Genomic DNA, 11,586 nt, shown 5'->3' with positions numbered 1-11,586 from the left:
AAAAAAAAAAAAAAAAAAAGAATTGACTGCTTAGGTGATCAAAGGTACAAACTCCCAGTTATAAAATAAATAAATCCTGGAGATGTCATAAACAGCATGGTGACTATAGTTAATAATACCATGTTGTATATTTCAAAGTTGCTAAGAGAGTAGATCTTACAAGTTCACCTCACAAGAAAGAAAATTGTAACCATGTCTGGTGGTGGTGTTAACTATACATACATATTGTGGTGATCATTTCCCAATATATACAAATATTGAATCATTATGTTGTACACCTGCAACTAATATAAGGCTACAGGTCAATTGTATCTCAATTTTAAAAGAAAGGAAAGAAAAAAGAAACTACCAAAACAAAAAGATTAAGAGCAGTATTTTTTTGTTTGTTTGTTTGTTTTTGGGTCTTTTGTTTTGTTTTTTTTGAGAGCTAAAGCCTATTCAAAGGAAAGTGGGTTCAAAATTTTTCTTTTTCAATGCCTAGGAGTAGCCTTAAATTCTCTTTGCTTTTAACTTACTGTCATAACCTTGGGCGCCCCACCTCACCCCACCCTCACATCCAAGGCTGAGGCACTTTGTGTAAGTCTCAGAGACACAGGGTGTTCGCGGTGGGTGCCCGGAGGGCTCTGTGCTTAGTAACTGTTGTAAGGGTGACCAGTGGTTATGAGAGGTGGCAGCTCTGTCTGCCTCCAGTAACAAAATTGATGGTGATGACTAAGTTACAGTAGAAATATCTCTCGATCTCTGAGTTCCTCCTCTGTCCTGACACATCTCTTTTTCTTCATAGGAAATAGGAGCAAGCTTAGGCAAGGGTCTCTGTGTGGAGAGAACCCTCTTTTATTGTTTAACTCATTCATTACCAGACTCTCATGAGGAAACTGGGACCCACAATTACTGAGAGCCAACTAAGCCCAAGACACATTTAGACATATATTTAATAACAACCACAGTCAGTTGTTAATGGGAAGTCAAGAAGTTGAAGGCAAGTTTCTCAACTTTTAGGTGGATTTCATGGAGGGCAAAGCCCATGCTCTCCCTCAAAAGGAAAGCCTTTGGAGACAGACACTCTGCTCTCCCTCCATAGCTCTGTGCCCTTGCACCAGTTAGTGACTCTAGCTAAGCCTCAGTTTTTTCATCATTTAAACAGACATAATATGGAATACTATAACCACCAAGGTTACAAGCATTAGATAAAATCACTAACTCAGCTATATATACCAACTCGCTAGTCGTTGGTAGCCAAAACCCAGACCCCATAGACAGAACTATCCCCATGGCTCCTGTATGGTAAGGCCAAATGTCAGCTGGCATTACTTCTCAGGCATGGTGTTTTTTGTACCTGGCTGGTCCCTGGGCCACTTGGGTGCACGATTCTTGACCTGGGGCAATTCCATTAGCTTTTATAGGTGAGGAAACCAAGGCATAACACCACTCAGCTCACTACTGCCTGTAGGCAAATTTGCAATTCCATGACTGGCAAAGCCGGAGTGCTTTCTTAAATGGTCACTGGGGCTCCGGTGCAAGCCAGAAAACTGGGCTGCATGGGTTTTGTAAATCACTGCATCTATATACCACTTATCAAATGTTTTTATAGCTTGAGTTCATCTAGTTCAAAGAATGCAGAATATTCTCTAGAGAATAAGACTAGCTCATTCTATGCTAATTGTAGTAAAAGTGAAGGTAATGATGGGGCTTAGCAGTAGCAGTAATTGGAATTTATTAGGCACTTACTATGTGCCAAGCATCCTGCTGAGCATTAAACATGTCTTACGTCTTATTTCACATAATTAGCCCAAAAGCCAGAATGCTCCTTTTCATTTAATCTTCAGACCTGCAAAAAGTTGGCAAGAATAAATTGCTTCACCTACTCTGTAGGATCTATCTATGTGCTCAAGAACTGCACCCAAATTAAATCTCTTCTGAATTTTGAATGTGGTATGTGTGGTTTTAAGTGGGCAATTAAGAGACAGGTATCTCTGGGAATAAAACACAAGAGGAGAAGGTTAATTCTTAATCATCTGAATCTGGAGCCATTTGATAGTGACTTATAATATATATCATATTGCTCAATCTCGTTTAGAAGATGGATTGCAGGGTGGAGTGGGAGAGGTGCCTTCTAGTCCGTTCCAATGAAATGTTTCTGTGTTATCACAACATAGTAGTTTCTGTAAGGTAAGGGGGTTAGAAATGCCTGTCTTCCTGTGGACAGATGCCAGGTGGAGGAAATAAACAGATACAGTTCCCACTGGAGACAGATGCCCTAAAAAAAATGTTTCCTATTTTGCTGCCACGGCAATGCCAGCTGCTTACAACATAAAGTCAAGGGGAGAAGAAAGGGAGACACAGTAGTGTCTGGGAGTGAATAAAGTAGAAAATAAGAAAAAGACACATTCCAGTTTTGTTGATAAAGTATAAACTTCTACAACTGAGTTAAGTGGCAGCCCTGATTCTTAAGTAAACGAAGGTGTGCTCAACCTGACAATTAATGGGGCCCAGGGCGCTATTACCTGATGCGTTGCTGGGAGTAGCAGAAAGCTGGAGCAGGACAGCTTCTAGTCATTCACTCTAGAGATCACAACTGGCACGGCCCAGACATTGCCTTCCGTGACTGTCCTAGGATTAACTCAGATGGAGTTTTAACTTAGATGAGCTGTTTTACTTAATTGCCAACATTTAAAAAATTAAAGACCTTGACAGAAAAATCTAGATCTCTGATATCCTTTAAAAAATGAGAAAATGGGGCGCCTGGGTGGCTTAGTCGGTTAAGCGTCCGACTTTCGCTTAGGTCATGATCTCGCGGTTCGTGGGTTCGAGCCCCGCGTCGGGCCCTGTGCTGACTGCCAGCTCGGAGCCTGGAGCCTGTTTCAGTCTGTGACTCCCTCTCTCTCTGACCCTCCCCTGCTCACGCTGTCTCTCTCTCTCTCCTAGAAATAAATAAAACATTAAAAAAAATTTTTTAAAAAAAATGAGAAAATGGGCAAACACCAGACCTTCATTTTCACCGATCAACTTCTCAGCCCTCCCCCCACCCACCGCCACGGTTGGTCCCCACTATCACCATGGTTCCTCAGTGCTGAGGCCAAGTATTAGCTACCACAAAGCCCTGAAATGGCATTTTTTTACCTGGCTGACCCCTGTGAGCCCTTCAGTGCATGTACCCTGAGCTGGAGCAACCCCATTATTTTATAGATGAGGAAACGAAGGCAAAGCCTCACATGGCTCACGACTGCCAGAGTCCCAGTGTTATGACAGGTAAGGCCATTTGCGGAAGGGCCCAGATGACCTCTTGCCAGTTCTCCAAAGGGATCCTAGAGTCCAGACACACTAGGTGTCCCCTCGTCACGCATGGTCAAGACTCTGTTCCCTCTGTCTCAAATGTCCTTCGGGTTCTTGCTCGTCCTTTCAGACTCCTGGTATTTCCACCCTCACTCCCCAGGCAGAGAAGTGTCCACATGGCACTTTGTACCTACTTCAGCAACAGATGCAGAATCCTTTGGGGAACTTCAATGTTAAAGCACTCTTTCTGATGTCACTAGTGCCTACCACAGTGCCACGACACATCATGAGCTCTGAATAAATCCGGTGTTCCCTGGGGATAAACAACTTGTCCTCAGATATGTAAAGATACTCATAATGTATAATGCAAAAAACGGGTTAATAGCATATTCAGCCCATAAGGAACACTCAGGCTGATGAAGTATCAAGTCAGTGACCTTGAAAACTGTATCTCTGTGACAAATGCAATTTCTACCAGCTCAAGCCTTGCTCCGGGCGTTGAGACTCCTTGATCAATATGGCTTGTGAGATATCAGAAGAACCCCCAAGGTCCTAGATACCTTTCCCACCAGCCTGCCAAGGTGCTTAAAAGCCCAGTGCATGAACATATATGCATTAAGGCTTTTCCTATTAAAATGCAACGCCCCTTCCCCTCTCCTTCTCAGAGCTTACCCCAGCTTCAGTGAACTTATCAACTATTTTTCTATCTGCTGCATTTATCCTGGAATATCTGGGTAAGTTGTGATAGAGTTAAATGAGGGTAAAGTTCTAGGAGAGGGGCCAGGCCTGAATGTCCAAAGTAAGTGACAGGGAATAGGCAGTATGCACAATGTTTAAGTAGAAGGCTTGTTGGAACCCAGACGTCTGGGTCCAATTCTGCTACCTCCCGGGTGAGTGTCTTTTGGTTAGTCACTTACCTTTTGTGCCTCCATTCTTTAGAAAGAAAATGGCGTTAACAAGAGGATCTGCCTCAATGGGGTGTTGGAGAATTGAATGAGGCACTCAAAAACCGTGCCTGACACAGAGTGGTGTTTGCTTCTGTCATTATTAGGAGAGAATGGCAAGAGATTTAGCTCTGAAAGGGGCTGCTCCCTTTCTACCACCTATTGGTCTCCTTTCCCAATTTATACTGACGAAGGAGAGATACAAGGTCTAGAAAGATGAACAGCTTACCGAAGGCTGCAGGCTAGTGGATGGCAGAGCTAGGGCTTCCTACCCTGGGGTCCGCACCCCCAACCTCCGCCTTGGAATTTACTGACGAGGAAGCGAGGAAGGGGCTGTGGGTGGCCCAAAGAAACCGAGAGCGAGGTCTGGCCACTCTCCTTTCTAGAGATGATAGGACCCAGCCCCTGGGGACTTCTTTCTAGAGTCGATTCCACGTCTCTGCTCTCGGGTGGGCTCGAAGCCGGGGCAAACGCCACCCTCTGACACACACGCCCACACCCCCGCGCCTGGGCGTGCCGTCTAAGTCTGGCTCAACGCCGCAACTCGCTGCCCCGCTGGGAGGAAGCGTCGACAGTGGGGTGGCCGGGAAAAGTGACATAATCCGGCCGCGGCGCCCTCCGCGGCAGCCTCCCACGCAGCGCGGGGTGGGCCTCGGCCCTCGCCGGGCCGGTGCCGGGGCCGGGGCTGGGGGCTAGGCCGCGCTCGTCTCCCGCGCGCTCCGTCCCGCGGGCGCAGCGCCTGAGGCCCCGCGGCCCGAGGCGGCAGCGGCGCAGTCGCCGGACCCGCTCCCAGAGCCGCCGCCGCCGCCCCCCGGAGCTGGATGACGGAGTCTAGAAAGACTTTCACCAAATATGGGCTGGGGCTGGAAACGTCCTGAGGTGCGCGCCGCCGGAAACCTCGAGTCCTGCCCCCCGCGGCGACTTCGGGAGCGCGGGCCGGGCAGCCGGCAGGGGGCGGCGGGCAGCGAGCGGCCTGGTGCGCGGAATGCTCCAGCCGGGGTCCCCCAGCCGCGTGGACCCTGCACCCGGTCTCCGCAGGGGTCCCCCGGCGCAGCCGAGGCCCTCCCCGCGCGCCGGCCACCCAGCTCCCGCGGTCAACCCGACTGCCTCTGGCTCTCCCTGCGATCACTTTACAGAGAGGGGGTGGGGGGGGGGAGGAGGGGGCTGGGGCGGGGTGGAGAGAAAGGATGGCCCGGGGGCGCCACCTTAAAGCTGGCCTTTCGTCGTCACCACAAATTGTTCTGTTCATTGAAGTGGCTATAAAAAGTGTAGTTGTGAGACTGGGTGTGCGGGCGAGTACCTGACTACGAGGGCACACGCACGCACACGCGCACGCACACGGCTGTTAGAAGCACTCCTAACCATCCAGGGCAGTGGTTCTAGGGACCACCAGCAGCAACATCACCTCCGGACTTGTCGGAAATGTGGCTAATAAGAAATTCTGGGATAGGGCCCAGCAATCAGTCTTTTTAATCAGTCCACTAGGTGATTCTGAGACCAAAGTTTGAGAACCGCCGGTCTAGGGCTAGGAAACTGGAGTCGACAGTTTTAGGGTGATCATTATTCTCAGTTGCCGCCAGACAGTGAACCCTTCTTTTGGTGACCTAAAATTCCCTGGCAGCAGCGAGTGAGACATGTCCCCATCAGTCAGCTCAAACCTGGGAGCTGCTGAAGACAAGCAGCTCCTTCTCTGTGGCTTGCAGAACAAGGAAACAAGGCGGCCCGTTATTCCCTCATGGGGCGCCGGTTTAGGGAGGGAGGAAGAAAGAGCAAAAGAAAACATGCAGAATTAGCATCCGAAGACACTTACCCATAAACATTTGCACATTTTCCCTCTAATCTGTCAACGTGAACTGATCTGCAGCTCTCAGCGAAAGAGGCGAGAAGGCGACGGGACGTCTGGGGTTTCTGGACCGTCCTGACGCGGGAGGTGAGGAGCTGCAGTTCCTCTGGTCCGATGCCGTCGTTTACTAGCAGGCGCACCAGGACATAGTATATGGAAAGGCTGTGCACATAGGTTGTTACAGTCTCTCCCTCTCCCCCACCTCCTGGCCCTGTTTGCTCCAGCTCCCCAACCCCCCCTCCCACAACACGCAGCTTTAAATGGGCAGCTGATGGTAAGGTTCTCTAAGTTTCTCCTCCAGGGCAAACTCATCCTGCAAGATTCCCCAACTGAAGCCCAGAAACAAACCCACACGCCCTTGTTAGAAAACTTTAATCTGATTTTTAAAGGAATCTCTGGAATGGTCTGTGTTTCAAAGCTGTGCGGCAAACTGAATCTCTGCATATCTCCCGTCCCCCTCAATAAAGGAGCAAGGTATATACACTGGCCAGTTGGATCATTCACTGTAATTTTATTTTAAATCATGATAGACAGATTGCGTGAAAAACAAGGAATTCCAAAGAAGTTCCTGCTCTGGGAACAGAAGTTAAGTCTATATTTAACAACATTTGAAGCTGTCAAGAATGCTTTGTGGTTGGATAACAGAGGCAGAAAAATGTTAAAAACGCAGGCTACTGCTATACCCAAATATGGAAATATTGTTACGTCTGGTGTCTGATTCACCATCTGGAAATACTTACAATCATGAAGTCAAATAGAAAAGACTCCACAACAGAAGCCAGGAACACTCCTCTCCATTCTCTCCCCACGACCTCCTCCCACCCTGTACTGCGCCTACTCACCCCTATCCCCAGTCACTTCATTAAGAGGGGAACAATAATGAAGCTTTAATGCAGCGGAAAAAACAAAAAAACAAAAAACCTTTTCTAAGTAATAATGGATGGACTGTCTTGAGTAGAAGTAGGGCCCAGGTTTTCCTCACTTCATTTGCATAACACCTGACAAGTCCTGAAAAGTAAGCCATACACCCCAAACCCCCCCAACAAAGCCTTAGCGATCCTACTCCCACTAGTAACAGCCTCTTAGACTTATGAAAGGGCACTTTTCAATGAATGAAACTTAACTCTTTCGTGCTACAGTTCTCTTTATTGGATAATGTTTTTATTGCAATAGCTTCTCATTGTGCTTATCAGAGTCATTCACAGAAAAGTTGGCACTGAGGGACTTCTTAAGCAAGACTTAAGTTGTGAAGAACAGCCCTACATATTAGAAGGGACGCAGAGTTCTGGGGCACATATAAAAGAAAGACTGGTATGATTACTTGTGTACAATTTTATTAAAATTGCACAAGAAGATAGTTTTTGAAACTTTGAGGAAGAATTTATCAATAGCACTGATGATATTGATAATGTTAAAGCAAATTGCTTTGTGTCAGGGGGCGGGTCTTTTACCGCGTGTGTTGTAGGTAAAATAGGATCTTAAATTCTGCTAACGCAGTTTTATTACAGAACATTATATCTGAAAATCTCATATTTCTCTGTATTTGGCTGGAAAAGCGCTGCAATCCATTGGAAATGGGAGGCTTCTAAATGGTCCCAAGGAAAAGTGTTAAAAACCCCACGCAACTTTTAGCTTTAGAAATCCATGGGGCACAATGGTGCTGGAATCAGTTTTGGCATTGCAGTGTATACAGGTGATGACCTCAGGACAAATTACTGCAAGGTGGTCCCCTCTGCTTTTGGCTGGCTGCTTAGCTAGCAACGCCTCCCGACCGGGGAGGGAGGCTGGAAGGGCTTACCCTGTCTCCCGCATCCGTGAGGAAGCAGAAGTCAGCCTCCCGGAGAACTCCCTGCATTTGTTTCCTCTCGGACTTCCAACCCAGGCAGTGGGCTGGAACTAAAGTGGGAACCTCCAAAAACAAACAAGTTCGACACACCAAAAAAGGGAGGGGGGGGGAAGGGGGAAGACCTCTGCCTGGGAATCTGCCAGACGATGGGGGAAGCTGACTTTTTTTTTTTTTTTCTCCTTCTCATTCATAAATGCCACTGCGGGTATTAATTTGCAATACGCTTAACTTGGCTAATAAACACCACACCAAAGCTGGGACTTGATTCGAGCGTGGCTCTATGAAATCCCCAAATAGATTGCTGGCTCACAGGCACGCTCCCCCTCCCCGTTCGCCTCTCCATAGATAATTTCACTCTCACCTTCTCTGTAAACAAGCAAACAGCTCGCTGCCTTTCCGGGTGAGGGCTTCCAAGGCTGCCCGGTCAACTCGGCATCACCAAACAAAACCACTTTTGTTCTTCCCTCCCAGGTCCTCCCACCCTCCCAGTCCAGGCAAAGTTTTGAACTCGCGCCCCTCACCCTTTCCACCTCCATCACTACCATCGCGCCAGGAAGAGCCCTCCCAATCGAAGTCGTTATTTAAAGTGGAAAAAACGGTAGATTGTTTTCTAGACGGGTCCAGGACAAAAAAAAAAAAAAAAAAAAAAGGTGCACTGGAGCCAGGGGAGGCGCTTGGCAGCAGCCCGCGCCAACCAGCATTCCTGAGATGTTTGAGAATTCTGGAACGCGCAGACAGAGCCGACGTCACTGCAACACGCGGCGCCGTGGCCGGCCCGTATAAAAGGCGGGCTCTGGGCGCTCGGGCAGACCGCGAGCGAGAGCGCCCCCGAGTAGCACCCGCGCCCTTCGCGCCTCCTCGGGAAGGACCTCGGGAGAAGGACACTTGCAGCCCGCTCGCCGCCCCGGCCCTCGCCCTCCTGCCACCCGGCCCGCCGCGCCGCCGCACGGACCGGAGCCCGTCCCATCTCCCGCATCCACGCACCAGACCTCGACCGCGGCGCACCAGTGTGTCGGCGTCTTCGCTTCCGCGCTCGCCCGGACTCCTGCGCGCCACAATGAGTTCCCGCACCGCCAGGACACTCGCCTTCGCCGTCACCCTTCTCCACTTGGCCAGGCTGGTGAGTTCTTTTGCCTCCGCTTCCCCATACGCTCTTCCAGGCCTTTCCCCTTTCCCCGGATTGCCCCCCGCAGAGATAACTGAACCAAAAAGTTCGGGGGCATTTCGGGTTAGCTCTTTCGTCAAGCCCCCCTGGAGATGCGTCGGGGGGCCTGTGGGCCAAAGCAGCCGCCAAGGGTGGCCGGGCTGGACAGGGTCCGAGACCCCCTGCGGACGGAGTCCCTGGGCTCCTACGCTAACCGCGCCCAGTCTTACGCGTGCCTTTCCCCCCCACCCCCCTCCAGGCGCTCTCCACCTGCCCTGCCGCCTGCCACTGCCCCCAGGAGGCGCCCAAGTGCGCCCCGGGAGTCGGGCTGGTCCGGGACGGCTGCGGCTGCTGTAAGGTCTGCGCCAAGCAGCTCAACGAGGACTGCAGCAAAATGCAGCCCTGCGACCACACCAAGGGGCTGGAATGCAATTTCGGCGCCAGTTCCACAGCTCCGAAGGGGATCTGCAGAGGTAAGATGCTTGTGGTTTGGCCCCTTTAAAAAAATAATAGTCCCCGTAGTCCAGAAGTTTAGTAATTTTGAGACCATGTATGGTGATGCTTTGTTGTTGGTAGCTTGGCAGAAAGGCACATGATTTCAGCAGTCTGGAATGCAATTCAGTGTGTCTGGGCCCAACGAAAAGCGCATACGGAAAAGTGATTCCTGACTAACTTATTGTTCTGGTCTGGAGTCCCCGAGGAATTGTAGGAAACTTTACCATAAATTGAATTTAACAGCAGAAAATATGTATGAGTTTCAGGCCATGGATGGGAATCTTAACTTTCTCCTTTCCCTTTCTCTTTCGGTGCTCTTTGCAGCTCAATCAGAGGGCAGACCCTGTGAATATAACTCCAGAATCTACCAGAATGGGGAAAGTTTCCAGCCCAACTGTAAACATCAGTGCACATGTATCGACGGCGCTGTGGGCTGCATTCCTCTGTGTCCCCAAGAACTCTCTCTCCCCAACTTGGGCTGTCCCAACCCCCGGCTGGTCAAAGTCACCGGGCAGTGCTGTGAGGAGTGGGTCTGTGACGAGGACAGTGCCAAGGACCCCGTGGACGACAGGGATGGCCTCCTGGGCAAGGGGCTGGCATTTGATGCCTCAGAGGTGGAGTTAACGAGGAACAATGAATTAATTGCAGTTGGAAAAGGTGGCTCCCTGAAGCGGCTCCCAGGTAAGTTGAAACTGAGCCTGAAAGACGTTGTACTGAAATACATTCCTAGTTTGAAGCTTTGTAGAAACGAGCCGAGTGTGTTGGTGTCATTATGCCTCTGAGAAATTTTCCCTCTTGTTTGCCTCTAGTTTTTGGAATGGAACCTCGAATCCTATACAACCCTTCTCTACATGGCCAGAAATGTATCGTTCAAACAACTTCGTGGTCCCAGTGCTCAAAGACCTGCGGAACTGGTATCTCCACACGAGTTACCAATGACAACCTTGAATGCCGCCTGGTGAAGGAAACCCGGATTTGTGAAGTGCGGCCTTGTGGACAGCCGATGTACAGCAGCCTGAAAGTAAGTTCCCGCGGTGCTTGCTGGAGACTGTTCCCTGGCAGCTGGGCGAGATGTGAACCCCTCTTCCAAGACAGACAAACACTGTCCTTGACTCTCCTGCTTTCCTCTTTCTTACAGAAGGGTAAGAAATGCAGCAAGACCAAGAAATCCCCCGAACCAGTCAAGTTTACTTACGCTGGATGTTCGAGTGTGAAGAAATACCGGCCCAAGTACTGCGGCTCGTGCGTGGACGGCCGGTGCTGCACGCCCCAGCAGACCAGGACTGTGAAGATGCGCTTCCGTTGCGAAGATGGGGAGACATTTTCCAAGAACGTCATGATGATCCAGTCCTGCAAGTGCAACTACAACTGCCCGCATGCCAACGAGGCGGTGTTTCCCTTCTACAGGCTGTTCAATGACATTCACAAATTTAGGGACTAAATGCCACCTGGGCTTCCAGTGCAAGGGTGAACAAGGAGGGGGAGAAGAGTGCCAGAATCACGGCGATATGGGTGGGGGCGGTGGGGGTGAGGGATTCATTGTAGAAGGGATGCATTGCTCATTCTTGAGTAGTATTAAGGTATTTTGAAACTGCCAGGTGTGCTGGTGCGGATGGACACAAACGCAGCCACGATGGGAGAATACTTCGCTTCATAATACTGGAGCACATGTTACTGCTTCGTTTTGGAGCTTGTGCTGTTGATGACGTTCTGTTTTCTGTTTGTAAATTATTTGGTAAGCATATTTTCCTCTAGGCTTTCTTTCCTTTCGGTTCTACAGTTGTTAAAAAAAAAAAAAAAAAGATTAGTTGATCAGTTAAAGCCTTCATCTTTTGACAGAAGTAAATGGGAGGGGGTGCCATCCCTTCCTGAAGGGGACACTCTGTGAGTGTCCGTGAGAGGCAGCTATCTGCACTCTGAACTGCAAACAGAAATCAGGTGTTTTAAGACTGAATGTTTTTATTTATCGAAATGTAGCTTTTGGGGAGGGAAGGGAAATGTAATACTGGAATAATTTGTAAATGATTTTAATTTTATATTC

General features: G+C 49.3%; 1 protein-coding gene and 1 long non-coding RNA gene across 3 annotated transcripts in view; one reads left to right on the top strand and one right to left on the bottom strand.

The window, feature by feature from the left end:
- LOC120241655 overlaps positions 1-6,207 on the bottom strand; it is an 80,504-nt gene extending 74,297 nt beyond the window's left edge. Inside the window, exons 1-3 of one of the 2 annotated variants that reach the window (XR_005530915.1) lie at positions 6,028-6,207; positions 3,468-3,586; positions 2,505-2,610 (exon numbers count right to left, since the gene is read on the bottom strand). This is a non-coding gene — a long non-coding RNA (uncharacterized LOC120241655). The remainder of the gene's footprint in view (positions 1-2,504; positions 2,611-3,467; positions 3,587-6,027) is intronic. The other variant, XR_005530916.1, reaches the window with a different exon arrangement.
- A 2,516-nt stretch (positions 6,208-8,723) lies between these two features.
- CCN1 (cellular communication network factor 1) lies at positions 8,724-11,386 on the top strand. The gene is made up of 5 exons (XM_039246947.1): positions 8,724-9,026; positions 9,310-9,523; positions 9,870-10,226; positions 10,355-10,566; positions 10,684-11,386. Exons 1-5 carry the CDS (start codon positions 8,964-8,966, stop codon positions 10,984-10,986), a joined length of 1,149 nt encoding a protein of 382 aa, XP_039102878.1. The 5' UTR covers positions 8,724-8,963; the 3' UTR covers positions 10,987-11,386.
- The last annotated feature ends 200 nt before the right edge of the window (positions 11,387-11,586 follow it).

The sequence above is a fragment of the Hyaena hyaena genome, unplaced genomic scaffold (assembly GCF_003009895.1).
Source record: "Hyaena hyaena isolate Hyena2069 unplaced genomic scaffold, ASM300989v1 scaffold_286, whole genome shotgun sequence".
Taxonomy (NCBI): Eukaryota; Metazoa; Chordata; class Mammalia; order Carnivora; family Hyaenidae; genus Hyaena; species Hyaena hyaena.
The sequence above is the reverse complement of the archived record's forward strand: the minus strand, read 5'-3'. Positions and strand labels throughout refer to the sequence as shown.